Source organism: Felis catus, chromosome B1 (genome assembly GCF_018350175.1).
Source record: "Felis catus isolate Fca126 chromosome B1, F.catus_Fca126_mat1.0, whole genome shotgun sequence".
NCBI lineage: Eukaryota > Metazoa > Chordata > Mammalia > Carnivora > Felidae > Felis > Felis catus.
Window position 1 is genome coordinate 1,440,648 of NC_058371.1, and position 24,240 is coordinate 1,464,887.

Genomic DNA, 24,240 nt, shown 5'->3' on the forward strand with positions numbered 1-24,240 from the left:
ATTATTTTTACCAGGCAGTGCGTCAGTTTCCGTGCCTACGTCAAGGCACTGAGTCCCGAAGAGCAGAGATGAGAATGTGTTCCGATGTGTTACATAATCAAATTCAATTCATTACGGCTAAACTTTTATCTTTTGTACTGTTCTTTGATGTGGCCGCATTCATAATGTAGCTTCTGGGCCGAACGTGAGGCAGAAATAGGATACGTGAGTGGAGCCATAATGGTTGTGCTTTTTAATATAGAGGAAGATTAGAATTGTATTAAATTACATGTTAATGGAAAAATAAAGCAAAAGATAATAGGATGACAACTTTATGCTGCTGTAAAGTCTAGATTACAGCACATAGTTTTGCTATTTATCAGCTGGATATTGAATTTCCTTTGAAAACTTGCTTTTAATTATATTAAAACATAATATAATCTACACTATCCTCTCCTAATATATTAAAGTGCTGTGGTTATAATTTGGCTGTTGAGAAAGGAAGGCGCCCAGGAGCTCTTCCAGGGCAGACACTCCCATGAGGCGGTGGCGCCCCTCACACCAGTGAGGTCGGGCTCTCTTTGGAGACAAGGGGTCCCTGCTCCGGAGGACGTGCAGGAGAGGCCCCTGTGCTGCCCTTCCTAGGAGACAGCCCCACCCCTGCTCAGCGTCCGGTCCCGGCCGCTGTCCGTCGCTCCCAAGTAGGGTAAGTCGTGCCCCGACTCCTTCAGGATCTGCGAGATTGTGCCTCTGCCTTGTAGGATATGTCCGCGTCTAGCTGGCCTGGACAGGTGGCGGTCCAGAGCCTGCAGAGGGGACATTTTGAATCCATGTCTGGGACCAGGCTCTTGGCAGATGTTCGCAGGGGATGATGCTTCCTTACGTCAGTCACCAGAAGAGTTGGTCAGAAATGATGTAGGAGACGACTGGCATCTCTTAGGTTTCTCTCCTGTTTCCCACAATTGCCCCGAATGTCTGTTTGGCGTCTGCTGTCGGGTGTCCCTGACCCCAGGCTGCAGGTGGCACCTCCCAGGTGAGGAGCTGCCAGGACAAGGACAGGGACGGGACGGGACGGGTGGGCGGGGCGGGCTGACTGGTCTGGCCTGAGGCTGGAGCAGCCCGGGGAGGGGGCTGGGCCAGCGCGGGAGCAAGGGGACAGCAGACAGCTTCCTCCCTGAGGAAGCGGGGCGCAGGTGCCTCGCGGAAGCCCGAGTCCTGTCCTGCCTCCAGGACGACGCACAGCGGGACCGCCTCCCCCGGGGTTGCCTGGACTGCGGGGCTCCTGCAGAGTGCATGCTGCCTGGGAAGGAGCCCACAGAACAATGGCCAGAAATAGGGGTTGTTGCATTTGGTTAAAGCAGCATGCCTCACCGACAGCGAGGGGCGGGAGGGAGGGCCTGGCCAGCCCACCCGGTCAGCAATGGCCTCCGGCACGCGCTCCGGACTGGCACACGGCCATCCCCCGAGCAGGCCGTCCCCGGGGCCGCTTGGATACAGGCTGACGAGTGAGGACTCAGCAGTAAGCCGGGAGCCGCTGAGCAGGGAGGAGCAGGCTGGCATGTGCACGGGCAAGCGAGGGAGGGAATGAGGACAAGGGGAGGGGAGGCAGGCAGGAGGCCGCTGCCGTGGCCCTGGCTGGCGACGGGCACTCAGGGTCTGAGCCAGGGCAGGGAGGAGGTGGGAGCAAGTGCCAGCCCTGGAGGGCACGGCCGGGAGAGAGCCAGCAGGTCTGCCTCCGGGGCTTCCCAGCCGCTGACAGCCCTTCCGGGACAGCCAGCAGAAAGCGCCCGGCCACCCCGGGGTCGAGTGTCGTGACACGGCGGCCTGAGCTGTCCCTGCACCCTGATGTCCTTGTGGGGAAGGTGGCAGGGGCTGTGGAGAGGGACACAGCCCAGGCCCATCCAGGGAGCCAGCTGGTCTCCGTTTTCCCAGGACAGAGAGCTATCTGGGCACCCCCAGTGGGACGAGGAGGCCGGGGCCCTCAGATCCTGTCTGGGCTTATCCCATAGTGTCTCTCTCCTCGGTGCTCATTCTCACGCCCTTCCCACCTGTTCCCGTGACAGACAGCTTCCATCTGTGTCTCCTGCTTCTATTATATGCATATTATGTAGCGTATGTGCACATGTGGATACATGTTTTACGTATACATACTATATATGCATGTTATGCACTGTGATAGTCTGTGTTTGCTGTATGTATTACATATACGTTATATACATATAAATGGATGGATACGTTATGTACACTGTATGTGCATATTTTATAGTAGGATCTATTTCCTGCATAAATTATATGTGTATTAAATATTATTTGTATATGCCACATATAGATATATGTATTATATATACATACCATATATGCATGTGATATACTAGACTATTTCCTGCATATATTGTATGAATATTATATGCTATATATCATATATGGATATATGTATTAGAGATACTTGACATATACGCTATTATATCCTGTAACAGTGTATTTCCTCCATATATTACATATACATTTATATACATATATATGGACATTATACATACTGTATATGCATATTATATACTAGTCTGTTTTCGTGCATATATTATATGCGTATTAGTATATGTGCATATTATATAGATATATGTATTATATATACATACCATATATGCATATAATATACTAGACTCTCTTTCCTGCATATGGATGTTACATGCAATATGTATATATTATATATGGATATATGCATTATATATTCATACTGTATATGCATATTGTATATTGTAATAGAGTCTATATTTCTTGTATGTGTGATATATCTACATTATATACATATATTATGTATAGATAGGTTCATTGTATATGCATACTATATATGCATATTATATATTGTAATAGAGTTTGTATTTCATTCTTAGGTTATATGCATATTTATACCACATATGCATGTTATATATGTATACATGAACTATACATAATGTATGGATATTACTATAATAGTCTTTATTTCCCATCTATAACATGCATATTGTATACCAGATATGCATATATGTATGTCATATACTGTAACAGAGTCTATTGTTGCATCTGTTTGGAGACCTCTGGAAGCAAGCTCTGAACTGAGTCTGAAGCAGAAACACTGAGTCAGTAGGAAGCAGGGGTGAAGGAGAGGCTTCTCTGAGGAATCCTGGAATCCAATCACTTAGATTTAATAAACCCAGAACTTTGTAGATGCTGACCCAAGAGCATGTAAAAGGACGATAATTACAACACTGACAACGGATGGCACCAGAGAGTGCCCTCCTCCTGAGGCCCTGCCTGTTGCTTGGCCAATGTCTTGTCTCCCGTCACAAGGAGCAAACAGAAGCACAGGGAGTGTGGCTGGCCCGCCTGACCGGCCCGTGGAGTCACACACCACGTGGTGGCAGAGCTGGGGCCTGAACCTGAACAGTTCAGTGTCCGGACTCATGTCCACAGCACGTAGCCACCTGCCTGAAAACAAAGCCAGCCCCCTCTGAGGGACGACTCCTTAGGACTTATCTGTGCACAATATTGCATCTCACATAAGCAAACCATGTTTTTCTGTCCTGGGTAGAATCTTACAGTTGAAAGGCAAGTATCTGAAATGAAAGTTAGGACATCCTGTGTTAGTCCTGCTTTGACACAGACAGATGGCCTCGAGAAAGCCACCTCTTCTCCCCCTGAGCCGCAAGGACGTGCTTTAGACCCTTCGGGATTAATGCATGAGTGCGTATCACATGAGCTTACTGAGCAAGCTCATTAAATAAAATAAATAAAATAAATAAAATAAAATAAAATTTGCTAATTAAATAGCAAATGTTACTTTTTAAACTTCTGAAACTGAACCACAATACTCAAATCTAATTGAAATGTAACTCATTTTGCCCCCAAATTGTTGATTTGTTTAATAGCACAAAGTCTTGCTGTCCAGAGACCTGATGAATCTCGCAGACAATACATACTTGTGGCTGTAGAACTATATTTAGGGATAACCAGAGTTTATGCTTCTATTTTTTTTTTAATGTTCATTTATTTTTGAGAGAGAGAGAGACAGAGTGTGAGCAGGGGAAGGGCAGAGAGAGAGGGAAACACAGAATCCGAAGCAGGCTCCAGGCTCTGAGCTGTCAGCACAGGGTCCGATATGGGGCTTGAACCCACGAACCACGAGATCATGACCTGAGCCAAAGTTGGATGCTTAACCGACTGAGCCACTGGGCGCCCTGAGAGTTCATGCTCCTTAATAGCCTCCTACTTTGGAGCAGTCAGCGTATAGGGAAAAATGATTCCCCTCTCCAGTGCCCAAAACTGACCCCTGAGGACCGGATAAAACAGTGCCCGCGTGGGGTGTGCAATAATTGACTCTTCCAGCACATCAGTGAGGGTGGCGGCTGAAACGGCTCTGTGTGTTCTCTCAACAGACCAGCAGTACTCATGGTCCCCGACGCAGCACTTCAATGAGGGAAGGTACTCGCCGGCTCCCAGGAACATGAAGGGGCTGCCGGGGGGCCGGGCCCCAGCCCCGCTGTGCTCCGCCCACACCTGCGGCCTCGCGGGCCCCGAGGACTGCGAGCGCGCGCACGACCACCTGCACCATGTGCAGGAGGCCAGGCAGCCCTACCTGCTCAGCCCGGTGGACGGCTGCCCCCTGGACCACCACCGCTGCTCCCCCGGCAGCTCCGTGCACTCGGAGTGTGTGATGATGCCCGTGGTGCTGGGCGACCACGTGTCCAGCAGCACCTTCCCCAGGATGCACTACAGCTCCCACTACGACACGAGAGACGACTGCGCCGTGCCGCACGCCGGCGCCAGGGCCAACCGCATCCCCGCCAACCTCCTGGACCAGTTCGAGAAGCAGGGGCCTCTGCACAGGGACGGGTTCCACACGCTGCAGTACCAGAGGACGTCCGCGGCCGCGGGGCAGCGCGGCGAGAGCCCGGGCAGGATACGGCACCTCGTGCACTCCGTGCAGAAACTCTTCACCAAGTCGCACTCGCTCGAGGGCCCCTCCAAGGGCCACGTCAACGGGACCAAGGGCGACGGCCGGGCGGAGGACCACCACCACACCCACCACCCCAAGCACGGCAAGAGGAGTAAAAGCAAGGAGCGGAAGCCCGACGGCAAGCCCCGGTCGGGCACCAGCAGCTGGTGGAGCTCCGACGACAACCTGGACAGCGACAGCACCTGCCGCACGTCCAGCGTGGTCAACAGGCACCACGTGGACCACGTCTCCCACTGCTACCCCGAGGTGCTCCCGGGCCCCTTCGGGGACCTGTCCCTGAAGACGTCCAAGAGCAACAGCGACGTCAAGTGCTCGGCCTGCGAGGGCCTGACCATGACGCCCGACACCAAGTACATGAAGCGGAGCTCCTGGTCCACGCTCACCGTGAGCCAGGCTAAGGAGGCCTACCGCAAGAGCTCGCTGAACCTGGACAAGCCTCTGCTCCCCCAGGACACCAAGCCCGCCCTGAGGCCGTGCCACTACCTGCAGGTAAGGGGTCCGGGCCGCCTCCCAGCAGGGTCTCGCTGACAGGCAGTCGCGGGCGGTGGGCTGGCCTCTGAGGGCCTCCCAATGCGCCTCCCCCATCAGTCCTCAGCCCCAAGCGCAGTGGGCTGGCCTCTGAGGGCCTCCCAATGTGCCCCCTCACCCCCCTCCGTCAGTCTTCGGCCCCAAGCACGATGGGCTGGCCTCTGAGGCCCTCCCAGTGCCCCCGCCCCCGTCAGTCTTCGGCCCCAAGCGCAGTGGGCTGGCCTCTGAGGCCCTCCCAATGCCACCCCCTCCATCAGTCCTCAGCCCCAAGCGCGGTGGGCTGGCCTCTGAGGCCCTCCCAGTGCCACCTCCTCCTCCCCTCCCCCCCCCCCCCCGTCAGTCCTCAGCCCCAAACGCGGTGGGCTGGCCTCTGGGGCCCTCTCAATGACATCCCCCGTCAGTCCTCAGCCCCAAGCGTGGTGGGCTGGCCTCTGAGGCCCTCCCAATGCCACCCCCTCCATCAGTCCTCGGCCCCAAGCGCGGTGGGCTGGCCTCTGAGGCCCTCCCAATGCCCCTGCCTCCATCAGTCTTCGGCCCCAAATGCGGTGGGCTGGCCTCTGAGGCCCTCCCAATGCCCCTGCCTCCGTCAGTCTTCGGCCCCAAGCGCGGTGGGCTGGCCTCTGGGGCCCTCTCAATGCCATCCCCCGTCAGTCCTCAGCCCCAAGCACAGTGGGCTGGCCTCTGAGGTCCTCTCAGTGCCACCCCTGTCAGTCCTCAGCCCCAAGCGCGGTGGGCTGGCCTCTGAGGCCCTCCCAATGCCCCCGCTCAGCCCCGTCAGTCCTCGGCCCCGAGCGCAGTGGGCTGGCCTCTGAGGCCCTCCCAAAGCCACCCCTGTCAGTCCTCAGCCCCAAGCGCGGTGGGCCACTCCTTTGATGCCTCCAGGGCTGGAGGATGTGGCCCCAACGACAAAGCACATCAGCCCCTGGTCTGTTCCCTCCCTGGAAGGTGGCCTGCAGCCAGCAGGGCCCCCCTGACCTCTCCCGACTGGAGTGTGTCTGAGCCTTAAAGCAACACTGGGCGTGCCTGGAACACGTATCTGCTCCTCCGGGGCGGCCTCTGGGCCTTTGTCAGGGGCGGGCAAAGACACACACGCAAGTGAACGGGGCAAAGGGCGAGAGCCGCTCACGGCGGGATGCTTCTGTGACGTCCCTGAGTGTCTGCCTCCTCCTGACACCGTCCCTGAGCACCCTTACAATTAGGAGGCGCCTGTTCCTCTACAGATGCCTCCCAATCCCTCTTACCGGCTGCCGGTGCCCTTAGCAGAGCTCAGAACGGGGAGAATTGTCTTGGGTAGGGACGGGACGGTGTTCCCCTCCCAGTCCCTTGTGCGCCTGGAGAGACCCGACCCCTAGAATGAGGGACGCTGGTGGACACTAGCTGAGTCACCGGGCAGTGGACTCACGGGGCAGGTGGACGACTGTGGGTCTTTCCAGGATGCAGGTGGCTGCAAAGATGCCACCCTGGCCCACTGCCTAAAAGCCAGCGGTTCTGTTTTGAAAGGAAATGCTAACAAGTCACTTTCACAGGCAGATCGACTCGAAGACACGAGTTGGTAGCGGGGTGAGATGTTGTTTGTAGAGCCGTGGGAGGGGCTTCAGCTTTGCTTGTGGTTAGCAAGCCCCAGTCCTGTATGACGTACGAGTCTTACCTGCCCGTCTAAAGGAACGTGACAAACAGACTCAGGGTTCGTGCCGGCCCCTGCTGGAAATGCAAAGTCTCCCGCTCTTCTCTGTGCGGCTTCCTGGACACTTCACCGTGAAGCTGTGTCTCCGGTGTGTGGGCCCCCGGGTGTCTGCCTCCGAAAACCGCCCCTTTCCAGGACACGTCTCCTGCCACACGTCCTCTGTGGTGCCTCACACCCTGGGCTCTTCCTGCCCTCGACCAAACATCCTTTCTCTGTCTGCCAGCTGCTGGTTTTAATTTGTTTTCATTATGGAAAATACGAAGCCCCTGTAAAGGCAGGAGTGTAATAGAGTGACCCCTGTATGCTCACTACCTCCCTTCAGGGAGGTGGGTTCCCAGAGGGTCCTGTCCCGTCCACACCCCTCGCCCGCCCACGAGGATGGAAGAAAATGCCCGCATCCCAAGGACACGTTCCTGCACTCACCTGTAAAGGATCCACACCAGAAGATACGGGCTGTGTCTTTAGAAGCATAACTGCAATACTGTCCTCAGACATCAGGAAATAATGATCGTGTGCTAGCTTCACACATGTGCTCAGTACTCAACTGTCCCCATTGCTCCCGATTTCTTTTCAACGGTTTGGATCTGGATCCAGATAAGGGGCTACGTGGAAATTGGTTCACCTGTCTCTTTGAAGCCCATTGTTTCCTTCTGCATTTTCTCTCTCTTTCCTTAAAGTGCATGTATGTATGTGCGTGTGTATGTGGGTGTGTGTGTGCATGTGTGTGTGCGTGTGTGTGCGTGCATGTTGTTGAGGAACCAGCTCTGGAGGAGCGGCGTCCCTCGATCTGGTCCCGTCTGCGCCAGCTTCACGGTGTCGGTGCAGGTGCCCGTCTGTCCCCCCCTCGGGCTCCTGTGGTCCCTCTGCTCATGTGCTCATGCAACCCACTCCTCAGCCGTCCTCCCCCTTCCCTCCCAGAGCTTCCCCAGCGCAGCCGGTGCCTCAGGGGTGAAGGTGAGCGGGGGCTGCCCTGGCCAAGTTCTAGACCCCTGGGATACGCGGTCCTGACACAGATGTGTGGCGGGTGGTGAGGAGGACCAGGACCTCAAGAAGTTGTGTCTCAGTGCACAGACCCACACCTGTGCTACAGCAGAGGTGAGCCCAGGGCGGGGACAGTGCCCTCTGGAGGACGCAGCTCAGCACTTCCTTCCTGTCCCGCCATCATCTGCTCCGTCACCGTGGGTCACTCTGGCGAATATGGCGGTGACCTCACAAGCGATGCCCCTGTCTCCCCAGGCTGCCTGTCCTGCTGTCCCGGGACGTCACGGACCCACGTCCAGCCCTCACACAGGTCTCCCCCTGCCGACTGTACTACCTTTCCTGTGGACATGTGAATCTGCGGACCCTTGTGAGCCCAGGTTTCTTTCCCAGCCACAGCTGGGGAAGAGGAGGAACGTGTCTGCAGACCCTACAGAAGAAAACTTAGGAGACAAGAAGGGAGGAATAAGCACTTATAAGTTCTGCTCACATTCGTTCCCCCGAAAACTAGGCAGACGTGGAGCTAAGAGAGGGAGCTGCGTTTTCCTCCACCTTCGGTCCGTACGGACGCCGAGTTCATGCCAGAGGAAGGCTCTTTGCGTTTCTAAGTCGGTCGAAGCAGACAATAGACAGGATTGAAAGAAAATTAGGAGGCATTTTATGCTCTGAAACAGATGTTTTCGTCTTTTCTACCTCTGCAGACAAAGCACCTAAGGTCAAACTTTTAATGAATGTCACGCTGGCTGGGGGCTGACAGCAGCCCTGAGCTCAGGGAGTTCTCCATGCGCGAAGCGGGAGGTGCCTGCGGGAGGGCAGTCACGGCAGGTGCACCTGCCTTCCCCGGCAGGAATGTGGGCCTGGCCTGCCCGTGGCTCCGTGGCTCCGTGGCTCCGTGGCCCCTGACCCATGGCTGCAGCGTCCCCACTGCCCCTCCCCTCCCAGGCTCCCCCTCCCGCCCCCTGTCTCCCCTCTTGGGTGTCTTCACCTGGCCTGTGGGTCCCTCCTGGTGAATCGGTGGCCTCGGAGATCTGGTGGCCACAGTGTCTGGCGTCTACACAGGAAGCACTTCCATATTGACGTGTTGGGAAGCAATCAGAGAAAAGTAGCAGCAGAATGAAGTGCAGTCGTCTGCACACGGCTGGGGAGCACCTCAGACTCCCTTCCCCAGGCTCTGGGGGTCTGGCCTCCAAGCAAAAGTTCAGCGGGAAGATCAAGCATGCACACAAAAGTGCTTCTTAAAAATGCTACGTTTCCCATGGGGCGCCTGGGTGGCTCAGTCGGTTGAGCGTCTGACTTTGGCTCAGGTCGTGATCTCGCAGTTCATGGATACGGGCTCTGTGCTGACAGCTCGGAGCCTGGAGCCTGCTTCCGATTCTGTGTCTCCCTCTCTCTCTGCCCCTTCCCTGCTCACACTCTGTCTCTCTCTGTCTCTCAAAAATAAATAAACATTAAAAAAATTTTTAATGCCACATTTCCCAATTGCATTTGTTTCCGGGTCCTGTTACAGGGTCTAGAGAAACCACCCGTCTTTTTCAAAGAGAGCCTGTTTATTGTTTCTTCATCGAGCATCTGAAAGGAGTCTCAGTACCAGCCATCGGCTTCCACGCGATCGGACGTGAAGGGTCTGTTGTAACTCAGGGCCAGGGGCCGTACACCTCCTTCAGGACTTGCCCACCCCGGGCCCCCTTCCCGAGTGGCTGCCGACCGTGTGTGCATCTCCTTCCTGCCTGACTCCCACACCCCGTGCCGGTCTGCCCCTTGGTCTGTGTTCATCTGCTCAGCTGTCTGTGACACGGGTGCCCAACAGGCTGCAGGCTTGGAGTCGGCAGACCGCCCTCCCCCTGCGGCCGGGCCCTGATGCGGCACAGAGACCTCGCGCCTGGGCAAGAGGTGCACCTGTCCCGTGACGTCGCGGAGGACACTTGGAAACCATGAAAGGAAGCTGCCCGGTGTCCCCTGAGCAAGAGGAGGCTGATCCCAGCACCGGAGGGTGGGCGAGCCCCCGACCCCATGTTCTCGCTGGACTCCTGCCTCCTCATGAAAGCGGCTATTCCCACAGGCTTCACAGAAGGCCCTTCGGTTCTAGTAGGAGCACAGCTTGTGTGGCCGGCGGGAGGAGCCCGCGCTCAGCTACTCTGCCCTCAGTGCGTGCACACCACGGTGCCGGAGGCAGGTTCCAGTCTGGGAACCTGGCCAGGGACCTGCTCAAGACCTTAGGTCATGGTCACTCCAAGGCAGCCGTTTCATTGCCAAGGCGGGAATGAAATACCGGGCCGGGAGGCGTGTCCGAAGCCACCTTGGACACGAACGCACAGTCCTGAAAGGGCCAGAGGGGTCATGCCTTTCGTTTCTGGATCTACCTGCGGCCCCCCATCAGTGGGCTCACTTAGAGTGGCTCCTGGGTGTTGTCCACACACGGGCAGCACGTGATCTGCCTGGGACCGTCCACAGGAGCTTCAGGGACTGTAGGGCCGCTGGGGTCACGTGACTGCCCCTACAACCGGTTCCCCCCCAAGGCTGTCCCCAGCGACCCGTCACCACAGGAAACGGCTTGGCATTGCAGCCACACAGGAATTTCGGTTGTTCAGGCCACTTTTGCAGCTGCTGAGCTGCTGTGTCCCTGGTGACGTGCGCCCTGTGCTCGTATCTGTTGCCCCCTCGTCCTGGTGGAAACGGCTGGTCCTTCTCCCAGCCCCTCGCCATCCCCTGCCTCTTACAGGGTTTCCATGTGCTTCCTGGCCCACTCCCCCAAGAGGTCGCATCTCCTCACGCATGTGGCAGTTTCTAGGCAGCCTGTCACTCCTGTCCCGTGCAGTGTCCCCATGACCAGGCTGGTGAGTCTGGGAGCAACAGCATCCCCTGTGAAGGGTTCACCTGGAGGGCTTCTTCACGGGGCTGTGGGGGTGCTGCCTGCCGCATGACAGGAGACCCCACCCCGGGCAGGTCTGGGGAGACGGAACCTGGAGGCGGGACCCCTAGGAGGCAGAGTCCTGAGGACCCCAGAGCCCAAGCCGGAGGGAGGCAAGCAGCACATCACCCAGCCACCCTCGGGGCAGGAATAATGAGTAACAGGCCCACAGAACGGCCACCAGCACTGGGTCCCACGGCAGGACATCAGCCTTCGCACCTGGAATTGTCCCATCCCACAGCGACAGGCTTTCAGGACATGTCTGTTGAGATGAATTCTTTGTGGGAGGAAGTTGGGGTTTCAAGTGTTTGCCGGCCCTGAGGCTGATTTTGTGTTGGTCAGAGTTTGCGGTTAGATTCGACAGTAAAGCACGAGCCCCTTGAAGATCGTGGGTCGTTAGCCTACGCCGCGGCCTGAGCGAACATTCTGTTTCATCCAGGTTTACAGCTAGGAGTGACGTCACCCACGTGACACATGGCCACTGTGGCGTTTCCAGCAGGAGGAAGTCAAAGAGCAGTCATGCCTGAGTGGGAGGGCCCGGGGGTCTCAGGCTCCTTGGGTTCAGAGGCGAGACTGTTCGTGCGGCGCCATCGGGCACCTCCGTGCAGTGAGGTCCCTCTCTGTTCTGCTTCCCTACCCGCGGGCACGGGCCTCCCCCGGCCCGGCCCGGCCCGCGTGTTTCCCGGGAGAGGGCGTCCGGATGGGTGGCCTGCAGGCGGCAGCAGGGAATTCACCGAGTGAGCGAGGGGTGCTGAGCCCAGCCCTCGGGGCAGCATGATTACAGGCGGGCCGGAGTCTGGCCAGTGGCCCAGGACTCCCGGCCGTGCCTGGCTTCTGTCCGTCGTCTGTCCTGGTCGTGGCAAAGGAGACGGAGACCGCGGTGGCCTGCAGAAAATGAACTCAGCAGCTGAACGGTGGCACACGGGGTAAATGGCCATACAGGAGTGAGCCAACGAAAAGGCAGCCCCCGGCCACGCTAAGGAGACCTGGGTCCCGGGGCTGATCTGGGCTGCCTCGCCCCTGCCTCGCCTGGCGGGATGCACGTGGCCCAGCGCAGGCGGCACCCTGGCCTCCAGATTTTCTCCGTGGCTGACGGCGGGCCGATGCCGGGCTGCACAGCTGTCTCTCTTGTGGCGGTGGCCCGTACACCTGGACGTTGAGCAGCATCCCTGGCCTCTGCCCACTGGCCGCCAGCGGTGCCGCCATTTTGGAGGCAGAAACCTGTCTCCAGATGTTGCCGAATGTCCCAGAGGGACCTCCAGCCGAGAAGCATCCGTGTGACCAGATGGCACGAGGCAGAGGGACCTGGGATGCTCAGCTGCCCGCTCTCTCCCCTGGGCTGGTGACCATGCAGGGGGTCCGCATGCACCACTCCCTGCGCCCTGTGTCCCCGCCCCCATCGTGATGACCTCCCCACCTTCTCTGCACACTCCTTGCACTGATGACGCATCCGTGTAATCGTTCAAACAGCTTTCCTGTCCGTAACGATGGCTCATGAACTCAGCAAAACAAGTGTCCCATTTATAACAAGTTTCATAATGTCCCCTCGACTGTCGTAAACTGAACTTACACACTGTGATCTACACACACTACTTGAGACACGCATGTGTTTAAGTGCCCAAACGCTAACGTGACAGAAATAAAGGGAGGATCACTTTCAACAGAAAGCGTGAGTTCTAATGGCAAGCGCTGTTCAGACTGGAGTGCTGGGAAGCGTGTTCCTTCCTGGCTGCCGATTCCCCGGAATTTAGGGCTACCGGTTAGACCGGTGGGGGCACTTATAAAGACACCGGATTCACCCACCTGGTGGGGTTTTTGGAAATGGTAAAAAATTCTTGGTGAAACATCAAACCAAAGCTCTCCCTTCCCTTGATTTACCCGGTTACTTGCAGTCCTGAAGAATTCACTGTTCATTAAAATTGCAAACACACACACACATGCACAAAACCCCTTGATTTATATACCACACAGGGTTAGATTCAAGGCTTAAGTAACTAGATGGGAAGAGACATTCAGAGTCATACAGGACGTGAGCCCGGTCTTCACTGGGTGAGATTGCTTCATGCTTCCCCAAAACTAGCATCTCTGGCCCTGGGATGCTGTGATGCTCTCCAAGTGTGTGAGTGTCACAACTGTCCCATGTTTCCATGATGGCCCCTGGAGGCCACCCCCACGTAGAGCTGTAGTCCTGTACAGTGGAAATCCAGGGTTCGGAAGCCCAGCTGTCTTCTCTCAACGATATCCCCATTGGCCAAAGTACTTGGTACACATTTAAAACAAAAAACTTGTTGACTGAATGAAGAAGACATTTCCCTGCAGGACACACAGCGTTCGATGCTATTTTTCTTCCTTGATTTCAACACCTGAAAGGGAACATTGTTCAGAGCCCTGGGCCCTTTCACCCGTGTCTTACTGCTTGGAAGGAAGGGAGGATGTATTTTAATACGCGGAGCTGAAGTATCCTTGCAGCGAAAACAGGAGGCTCCTAAGGTCAGCCACAGGAAACACCTACTCAGAAATGATCAACCTTGCTCTTCGTCATATGCGGGTGGATGATGGTCACTAGACGCAGCAAGTGACCTTTGGATTTGCAGAGGCTGGTGGCTGTTGTCAGGAGACAGCCATCTGTGCATTCGCTCGCTGGAAACCACAGAGTGTGTGATGTTTGTGGCTGGACAGTTGGCCACTCGTGTGCACCTGCTGCAGGTGTTTGATGCTATAACACACCAGAAAAATTTTTGTATATATTTTTTGAGAGAGGGAGGGAGAACGTAAGCGGGGGAGAGGCAAAGAGAGGGAGACACAGAATCTGAAGTAGGTTCTAGGCTCCGAGCTGTCAGCAGTGACCCCGACGTGGGGCTTGAACTCACAAACCGCAAGATCACGACCTGAGCTGAAGTTGGACGCCTAACGACTGAGCCACCCAGGGGCCGTGAGGACCGATTTTTTTCTTAAATTAAAAATAACTTTATTTTCTGTTGTAACTGCAGTATATGTTCCAAGTGGTCAATCTGGAAAATACCAGAATGAAGAGAACTGAGGAGCCCATAATCAGTCTCCCAGGGATGACCCCCACTCCACATTCTGCCAGCTGGGTCTCCATGCATAATGCAGGCGTATCTATTTTTGAAGTATAAAAAAAAATTGAGTGCAGACTGTATTTTAAGACCTGCTTTCTTTCTCCCCCGTGAACCTCTTTCCATGGCTGAATACATGTTCCTCTGCAGTTATTTTGGGGGCTGAAGTAGGCATTGTGTGATTGTGGTACGTACCGAAGCTGCTTCCTATGGGATGCTTCCGTGTTTCCTCCTTTCCCATAGTGGCTAATTCACCAACCCCTGGCACCGAATCTGACAGTCCGCGGACACCTCCACAGAAGCCACTTGCCGGGCCAGAGAGCATGAACAGGCCGAGATCTTCGGCTGTCTTGGTCTGTGGACGTGGTCTCATGCCCGTCTGCACCGCGTGGGGACCTGCACACAGGAGCTTAGTGACGCTCCCTGGAAAGTCTGTTGAGGCCACCCGGCCAACTGCTGTTCTGCAGCCACAGGGACTGGCCCGTGTGAGTCCCCCAGCCACAGAGCGCCGTGCGGTCAGAGCTGAGTGAGGACCTGACGACCTGGAAGTTTCTGCTGGAGCCGCCCCTCATCACAGCGTCTGGGTCTGCTCCGCTGCGTGCTCCTGCCGCGGTTCCACAAGCTTCCCGTGTACCTGAGCGAGCTCGGGAACGTGCTGTTTTAGAAAAACAAACGTGCAGACGGGACCCATGTATGCCATCGCCCCCGGGGCTGTCCAGATGCCCGCGCCTGCAGAGTTTACAGGGACCGTGGGGGAGCTGTGGTCCTGGCCGCTGTCCTGTCCTGGGCTATCTGTGCCAGACGTCATGTGCCGGAGCGATGCCACGGTCAGGTGTTTGAAGGAACCGAATAAGGCGCTCTCCCCCGAACGCGCTGCTGTTCTGAGCTGGTGCGCGGGAGCCAGCAGGGTGCTTGACCAAGCGGGGTGAACGGTGAGGGGCACCCGACCCTGGCGGCACGGAGCAGATGCGCCCGTGGTGCTGGGACTTCGCTGCTTGCGGAGGGAGGTGCTCGGGTCCCAGGTGTGGCAGGCGGGTCCCAAGGTGCCCGCCTGCTCTCCCATCTCAGGGCCGGGCCCAGAGCCTGGAGCTGGCGGTGCACGTGGGGCCTGTCGGGTCTGTGAGCGAGCGCGAGGATCCCACACGCCGACGCCCCTCGGCCTCCAGCCTCACCGGCTCCTGTACCCGCACCCGGGGCGAACCCCAGGAACGTCGCCCTGTCCCGCCCTCTAGTCTCCCTTGTCCTCCATATCCCGGAGACCTCTGTGCCCCCCAGGCTGCTCCACACGATTTCGATTTCCTTTTGTGCCAAAAGGAAGTAAATCTGAAATGTGAGCAGCGTTGTTTTCCGGGCGCTGAGATTCCAAGTGGTTTCTCTCCTCCGCCGTTCCTCACGTGCCCTCACTTTTTCCGTGTCTGTGTATCAGCCTTTTAATGGGGAAAGGCAACAATTGTCCATTAATGTCCTTAGGGCTCAGCTCCAGGAAGCACGTGTCTTCACGCGCCCCGCTCTCAGTGGCAAGCGGCCACACGAGGCGTGTCTTCCAGAATTCACAGAGCATCTGTCCCCCGCGAAGAGCCCCTGACGCATGCGTGTGTCTGTTCTCCCCTAGGTGCCTCAGGACGAGTGGGGGGGGTGCCCCACGGGCGGCAAGGACGAGGAGATCCCCTGCCGGAGAATGAGGAGTGGGAGCTACATCAAAGCCATGGGCGACGAGGAGAGTGCGGAGTCCGACTCCAGCCCCAAGACGTCGCCCACGGCGGCCACGCGGCCAGAGCCCCTGCTCAAGCCCATCGGACCGAGGCCACTGGCGGATTTCCAAACGTAAGCCCTCCTCCCCCGCTTCCCTGTCCGGCCGTAGGCCCGTCGTGGCCACCTTCACATTTCTGAGTTGCGAATACTAGATGGATGGCCACCAGTTTCAAGACCTTCAAAAAATGTTTTGTTTAGTTCTTTTAAAAGCCACACGTTACTTGGGTGATTTCTATGTCAGTTAATCCTAAAGCCACTGTCATAGCCAGTGTGATCCATCCTGTGTTCTCAGGTGATGGCGGGTTGGTTTTCCAGGAGTGTATTTGTGTGCACACGTGTGTGTCTGTGTGTGAAGATCACGATAGGGGCTGAGCTGTCGGCTGAAACTTTGTAAGTGCGTTTGTAGGCAGCCTTTTTGTTTGCGGGGGAGGGGACAGAACCTGTATGACTTTCACAAGTACGATAGCGTATGCTTTATGGTACTGTCCAAACATAGATGGCTGATAAATTTAACGGATTTTCAAAATATAAGCAGGGGAAACTATGTGGGAAAGAGGTATTCATATGAACTGTGCAAAACATGGCCCTTACCACTCGCCTTGCTCTGTCTGTCCAGTCCCAGCAGCTAAGTTTGGATGCACATTTGACCCTTGGGCAACACGGGCTTCTGGATTCACTGACCCCTTGGCAGTCGAAAGTCTGCGTACGACTTTTGACTCCCCCAAAAGCTTAACTACTAATAGCCTACTGTTGGCTGGAAGCCTTACCAATAACATAAGTAGTCAATTAACACATAATTTATATGATATATGTACAATATACCGTGTTCCTATAATAAAATAAGCTAGAGGAAAATGTTATTAAGAAAATCCTAAGCGGGGCACCTGGGTGGCTCAGTAGGTTGAGCGTCCGACTTCAGCTCAGGTCATGATCTCACAGTTGGTGGGTTCGAGCCCCACGTCAGGCTCTGTGCTGACAGCTCGGAGCCTGGAGCCTGCTTCGGATTCTGTGTCTCCCTCTCTCTCTGCCTCACCCCCGCTTGCATTCTGTCTCTTTCTCAAAAATAAGTAAATGTTTAAAAAAATTAACGAATTTAAAAAAAGAAAACCCTAAGCAAGAGAAAATACATTTACTGTGCTGCACTGTATCTATTGGAAAAAATCCACGCAGAAGGGGACCCACGCAGTTCAGACCCGTGCTACTCAAGGCTCAGCTGTCTGGCTCCTCCCCCTGCAAACTGTAGGTTTCCCACGTGAAGGTTCGGCACCCGGGAACCCGCTTCTTTGTGTCTTGCTGGTGTCGCAGAGTCGTTCACCATAACCCGTGAGCACGGGGACGAAGCCCCAGACTGAGGTGTGATCTCTGTGTCGTCCCTGCCCGTGCCTGGTGCACGCGGTGACCAGCAAAACAGCGTTGTGACTCCTCCCAACCCCTGCAGCTCATCACTAACATTAGCGTGCAGGGTGCACAATCGAACTGTAAGCTGCAGCCACATCTCACACTTCACCAGCGCAAACCACGTCTTTGCGACCTGGTTCGGTTAAAGTCAGTGACCGTGTTGGGAATGCCGGACGGGAAGTGGGGTGGAGGCAGATACCGCAGCCTGTCTCACTCCACGCGGGTCTCCGCTCTGCCTCACACAGAGAAGACTGTCGGGTTTGTCGGGGACAAGCTTGGGGCGAGCACTGATGTGCTGGAGGGACGCCGGGGAAGGGAGGCGTGCATAAGCAAAGACACAGTCGGGCAGCGCCATTACTGGAAAGCTGTCCTCAGGACTTAAGACGCCGTGGAGCCAGGCGCAAACCTGGCCGGCCTCCGCAGCAGGGCAGGGAGCCGACCAGCTGTTTCCCTGGGCTGCTTCGGGTCACGTTTGACGATCGTGAAGCATCAGGACTCACACAGGCAACCGCTGTGCTGAGCAGGTCTGGGGGCTCAAGCTGGGGACAGTCACGCACGGTCTGGGGGCTCTGAACCACTGGGCACGTGGCCACTGGAGTGGGCTGGCATTTGGAAAGTTTGTGATTCATACCACGATTGCATACGTTTAAAGCAAACCACAGGAAAGAAAAAGAAAGGCAGGCTGTGTTTTAATGGTGGGTGGGGATCAGGTCGTGTTCAGAATTACGAACTTTATTTTCGTGTTAATGGCTTTCCTCCCCTTTGCCCTGCCGGCCCCCGGCGAGTAGCCCTCCCCCGGCCTCCTGCGTGTCCACCCTGGATTTGTCCTCGGGACCTGAGACCATCTCATTCTCCCGCGGGTGGAGACCGCCCGGGGTCTGGTACTGGGTGCCCACCAGACAGCGTTAGGAGTTTACATTTGTAAAACCCGCACCATGACCCAAAACAGTCAAAATTCCCTCCAAAACCCAAGAGCCATGAAGGGGCCGAGGCCGCCTGACGTCACAATCCAGGTGTGGACCGTCCACAGGTGGAAGTCAGGCTGGGCGTTCGCGCACGGCTGGTTCCTGAGTGCCTGAGCCACGTCCGCCCCGGTAGAAGTTGGGGAATGAGTCATCAGTGGTGCCTAGCCGCTGACCCTCTTCCACACTTAGCCCGACCTCCGCCCTCAGCCCCCACGGCGCCACCCACACTGCCACAGAGATAACCTGGCGGTTGGGCTGCGCTTCCCCACACTCCGTCCCCCCATCCAGCTTCCAGTAAGCGCTGGGGCACCGAGCTGAGTTCTGTGCATAAGCGTGCGGATGATTCTCTCCCCTCATCTGGCATGGCCCTGGAGCAAACAAGGCAAGGAGGGCGGTGTGGCGAGGTGACCCCAGGGTGCCGTGCCCGATAGGAGCCCTCTGTGGATTTGCCACGTCCTTGGAGGCCCCGTGAGTCCGTCGTCTGTAGAAGTTCTGTTACTGGGACGCACATCCATTAAGTGATTGCTGTTACTGCCTAACAGCATCTTCGCCCATGTTGCATTTGTTTAGAATTTTATAGATTTTGGCATGATTTCATTTCTTGCCATTTTAAGCGGCGTCACAAAAGCTCAACTATTTACTCAGAACCCCCGACTCAGACAAGTGAGGTGACGAATGTCACAGAAGTGCCTCCCACAGGTTTAAAATGAAAGTAGTGGCTTTAACCCCACACCCAGAGAGTGTTTGCCTGTGGATGGCAGGATCACGCGCCCAGAGACCAGCGGGTGTCACGGGAAGGTGGACAAAGGAACGTGTGAAATCCTAAGAGCAGCGGTGGCCGGGGACCCCCAGATTAGCGGACCCGCGTCCTGGAGAACATTAACCTGCCCCTCACCTCACCCCTGTGCCCACTGCCTGTGGTTCCTGGGGACCTGCCCTGAGCACTGGGGACGCCCCCGGTCCCGCGAGGATCGTTTGCGTCCACTTAATCTGATATGCGGTCCCTTACCACAAACAGAGCGTCCCTATTCTGGTCTATTCTACACCCAGACTGTGAAGCAACATTGATAGTTCTTAAGTTGTATTTAAGTTGTTTCTTTTTTCTTTTCTGGTTAGTTGAATTGAGAAGTCAAAGCTCTTATAATTTTGAACATCTCTGAGTCCTCTCTCAGGAGAGTAGCATTTTAAATTTATGGAGAAAGGACTTATTTCAAGAACTACTTTATACATAAAGATAAGCGCAGGTGGATATGAGGTATAAGCATAAGAATCTTATCAGTGTATGTAGGTGTGTATCATGTGTGTGCACACTTACACACGTATGCGTGTATGTGTGTGTGTGAATGTTTTATGACTTTCAGATGGAGAAGACATATCCAAACATTATTCCACAGTGAGAAACCACGAGAAAATGACAGATTTGAATTCATAGTATTAACAACTGACTCATAGTCAAAGTGAACAAACCTACCAACAAATTAAAAGTATCATCATGAAGGTAAAACAATAATTAAAATTATTAATTTTAATTAACAATGTTTTATTATTAACTGGGGAAATGTTTTGCCATTTAAGCGTCACACTTGTGTTCTTAATACATAGAGACGCCTTACAAATTAATGAGAAAAAATAAACACCATGATGTAAATATGGGTAAAGCCAGGAAAAGATTATTCACATACCTTAGAAATCACTAAAACTTTCCAGAGCGTATTTTAGCATACCATTTGAAACTAGAAATCTAAAGACACATTCTAAAGAAATTCCTGAAAAGCACACAAAGATGTACAAAAATACAGTGATGTTCACTGTTTCATCGTAGGTCGTTGTAAGAAACTATAAATCACCTAAACACCCATCAGTAGGGATTGGGTCCCACTTTGGAGAACTTGTCCCCTGACTCACCCGCTCCTGTAAGGAGTGATGTGTGCAAAACTATTCCTTATAACGCTGTTAGGGCATAAAAGTTTAACCCACAGTCCACTGCTATCGGACTAATAGATATACCAACACTAGAATGCCATTTATAGAATACACTAGAACATTATGCAGCCGTAAACATGAGTCAGACTTGTCCGTACTGATGTGGCAAGATACAGGTTGTATAAATTTTAGAAAGCAAAGTGTAGCACGTTATAAAACACGCACTTCCTGTATAATAAAGACGGGGAAATAAGAATGAAATTCCTATAGGTTTATATTACATAAGGAAACAATGAGAGAATACATAAGAAACTAATGAAAACAGTTTATGTCTAAGGAAGGAGGGAAGGAAGTAGACGCCATGGGGGCAGGAGAACAGCCTGGTGTCCATCTTCCCTGCTTGGCGTTAACGCCATCACTCATGCAAGTGTGCGCTCTACTCAACAGTGTATGAGATGCATCTTAAATAAAAGGAGAAGGTGAACCGAACTGTCTCATCCGTATGGCAGGATACTAGGTAGCCAGCCAGTCAGTATAGCGAGGTGTCTCTACAAATTCGCATAGAAGGATGTCCATTTAATCCCTCATTGGGAAAAGCAGCGTGGGGGGGTAGCAGGTGAACGGAGTCCCAGTCCTGCCTCGGATGTAGGCACGAGGGAACGTCTATCCGTGCCACCCTGACATCTAGAGGAAAGCCGGGACCCCTGCAAGACCACCATCCACAGAGCTGGGGAGGTTCAGACCCCTCCGGCAGGGACTGGATTGGCAAGCTGTGTCTCGTGAGGCAGTGTCGGCCTGAGTGTCAGCAGCTGCTCACAGCTGCTAGTGTGGATCCGTGGGGACCCCCGGCCCACGGGGAGTGCACAGCCCCCCGCTCTTCTCAACAGCCCTCCGCCGTTGGGAACAGGGCTGGAAATGGGAGAGCCCCTCACCCCACCTGCTGGAGCAGCTGTGCGGTTCCCCACCTTCGGGGAACACGTAGAACCCTGGGGCCCCTGGCTGGACCGCAGCTTCCTGTGGCACAGGGCCGTAAGCTGCCAGAGGGGGTGTGGGCAAACACGTGGGGGAAAGGTAGCGGAAAAACCCTCCACCCACAGTCCTGGCTCACATCCTCATCCAAGAGCAGAATAGCTGTCCTTCCACCAGGAGGGCCAGGAAAGGCTCCCCAGACAAGACCGGGGCAGGGTGCAGCTGCTGCGGGGGTGGCGGGGGCCCTGGAAAGCACTCCCCCTCCCTGCGTTAGACACGCAGGGCTTCTAGTGGCCGCCTGTTCCACACAGTGAACGTCCCCCTGCCATCATCACAGGATAGCAAACAGTGGGAGGGAGGACAGCTGGGTAGAAGCCCTGTCAGTGGCCCAGGCACGTGGCGGTGGGGACATCCAGCCCTCACCCTGAGACAAAGGCAGTGGTGGCCGGATCTCACCTGGCAGAATACGAGGTACGTCCGCTCCCAAACACGAACCCTACTTACCTCTGTTTCTGCCATTGTGCACATGGTGGCCAGCATCCCCCAGAATTTAGACGTAGTACAACAAAACCCACTCTCAAGACGCAGAGCCAGCCAGAGAATTTAGAGACAGTGAAGCTATCAGAACCTCAAAATGCTTGGTTAACATAACAAAAGACCCAGGGGAAGAGGGTGAGGGATGAAAAGTGCTAGGAAGAGGCAGACAAATACTGCAAATAAAAATCGTGTCAGAAAGAAGGCGTCTTGCCGATGAACTCATCAGTGGACATAACGTAACTGAGTAACCAATCTGGGAGTTTGAAGATAGGTCCCCAGAATTTACCAAACAGAAGCTCAGAGGGGAAAAGAGTGGGTGAAAAAGCAGAAAAGAACATTCCGGAGCCTGCGGGAAAATACCTGACACTCTCGCACACGCAGGATCGGAACCCCGGGAGCAACCGAGGAAGGCGAGCACGTCCCGAGAGTGCGCACAAATAGTGACACAAATCCCAGATTGGAGAATCTCAGAAAATCTCGAGGAAGAGAAATACAAGAAACCAAACTCCACACATGGATACAGACATCGGACTCAAACTAGCAGAAACCAAGGAGACAGAGAAAAGCTTGAGGAAAGCTGCAGAAAAATAAAAGCCGCTACGTACAGAGGAAAAAACCTTGGGGCAGACTTTTCACCGTAAGTTACTGGAGCCGCGAAACAAGGAAGTGACATCTTCAAAGCACAGGGGAAAAAACAAAACAAAACAGACAAACAAAAACACCGTCAGCCAGAATTCTAGACTGAGAAATGTCTTTCATGGGGCACCCAGCTGGTTCAGTCAGCCAGGTGTCTGACTCTTGATTTCGGCTCGGGTCACGATCTCACATTTCGGGAGTTCAAGCCTCACATTGGGCTCTGTCCTGATGGCGCAGAGCCTGCTTGGGATTCTCTCTGTCCCCTCTCTCTCTCTCTCTGCCCCTCCCTACTCATGCTCTCTCTCTCTCTCTCTCTCTCAAAATAAGAAGAAAAAGAAAAGATTACAATGGCTTTCATGAGTGGAAGTGAAATAAGGGCTGTGTTATAAGAACCAAAGCTGGCAAATCGTTGCCAACAGACAAGTAGCACAAGAAATGTTGAGGGAAGGTCGTTGAGCGGGCGTATGAAGTCATATGACAATGGCAGCCGCTTGCAACCCTTCAGAGAAAGGAAGAGCTCCGTGTCTCCGTCGTGACTCCACGAGCTGCCGAAACGCACAGAGCTGCACACAAAACGGAGGCACCCGCAGATCCGGCGACTGAACCAGAGGTGGGAGAACCAACATGGAGTCTGTGCAGGCAGTTCCTCTGGGGCGACAAGCGGACTTTCTTCTGGGACAGGAAGAGGACGAATGGACGTCAGCCTCACTGCCTTTTTCTGAGGTGTTCGTGTCCAGGCAACTTGAGATGTGAGATGAGCCCAGCCCCTGCTCACGCCCCCTTGGCTGGTGGTGGGGTGAGGAGACCTGGGGGAGGAGCGGGAGAGAACCTGCCTGCCGGGTGGCCCGCCTCAGAAGATGGGCTCGGGTGTCCTTTCCGGCTCATCAGCCTGGGAAAAGCTACCTTTTCCCAAACATACAGTAACCTGGTCATGTGGCTCAGCTGGCTATTTGCTCTGTGAGTCTCCCAGAATCCACTGGCCCGTGACAAACAGTGATATCACTGGGCTACTGGGGAGGGGTCAGGCCCCCTTCTGAGACACAGCGGAGCCCACCCGAGAAACCTTTGAAAGAAGTCACGAGGGGCGCCTGCGTGGCTCAGTCGGTTAAGCGTCCGGCTTCGGCTCAGGTCATGATCTCGTGGTTCGTGGGTTCGAGCCCCACGTCGGGCTCTGTGCTGACAGCTCAGAGCCTGGAGCCTGTTTCAGATTCTGTCTCTCTCTCTCTCTCTCTCTGACCCTCCCCCGTTCATGCTGTCTCTCTCTGTCTCAAAAATAAATAAAACGTTAAAAAAAATTAAAAAACAAAAAGAAGTCACGGGGTGTTCGGAATATTCAGAACCCATCTAGAGAGAGTGACTGGGGGTCTCTCAAAGCGCTTCCCTCATTCCCACCAGCACCGTGAGTCTTGGCGTTTTCTGTTTCCTGATCCTGGGACCCCGTTTTGGATTTGGGCTCAAAGTCTCCTTCAGACCGCTCAGCTCCTGCCACGTCTCAAACAGCAGCCCGGAAGCCCGCTTCCCATTCCCCATGCCGTCCTCCCCCTCCGCTTTCTAGCTCGGATGCTGCGTGCACCCGGTTAACGTAGCCGAGTCCCGTGGCAGATGCTTCATGGTCCAGCCCCGGGACAGCCTGTGAGGCCTCACTTCCCACTGGGCCCGAACTCCCGGCTCTACATTCCGGCCCTCCGGAACCACTCAGAGCTCCCGAGTGCACCACGGGCCCCAGCAGTCCTGGGCTCTTGCTCATGCTTCAGTGCCCAGCTCAGGATCACCTCCTCTGGGGAGTCTCCCCGGGTTAGGTGCCCCTGCGGGGTCCTCCCTTGGTGCCCCGTGCTCACCACTACCACACGCTTGCTTGCTGCCCCCGTCACTCGTGTGCTCGTGAGGGCAAGAGAAGCGTTAGGTCTCATTGC

At 55.0% G+C, this 24,240-nt stretch overlaps 1 protein-coding gene across 1 annotated transcript in view; it reads left to right on the forward strand.

Annotated features, from left to right (window-relative positions):
- The window catches only part of DLGAP2 (DLG associated protein 2), a 784,363-nt gene that overhangs the window by 660,752 nt on the left and 99,371 nt on the right, over positions 1-24,240 (forward strand). Inside the window, 2 exon segments of the mRNA XM_045055166.1 lie at positions 4,392-5,461; positions 15,760-15,971. Coding sequence (XP_044911101.1) covers positions 4,392-5,461; positions 15,760-15,971 — 1,282 coding nt within the window.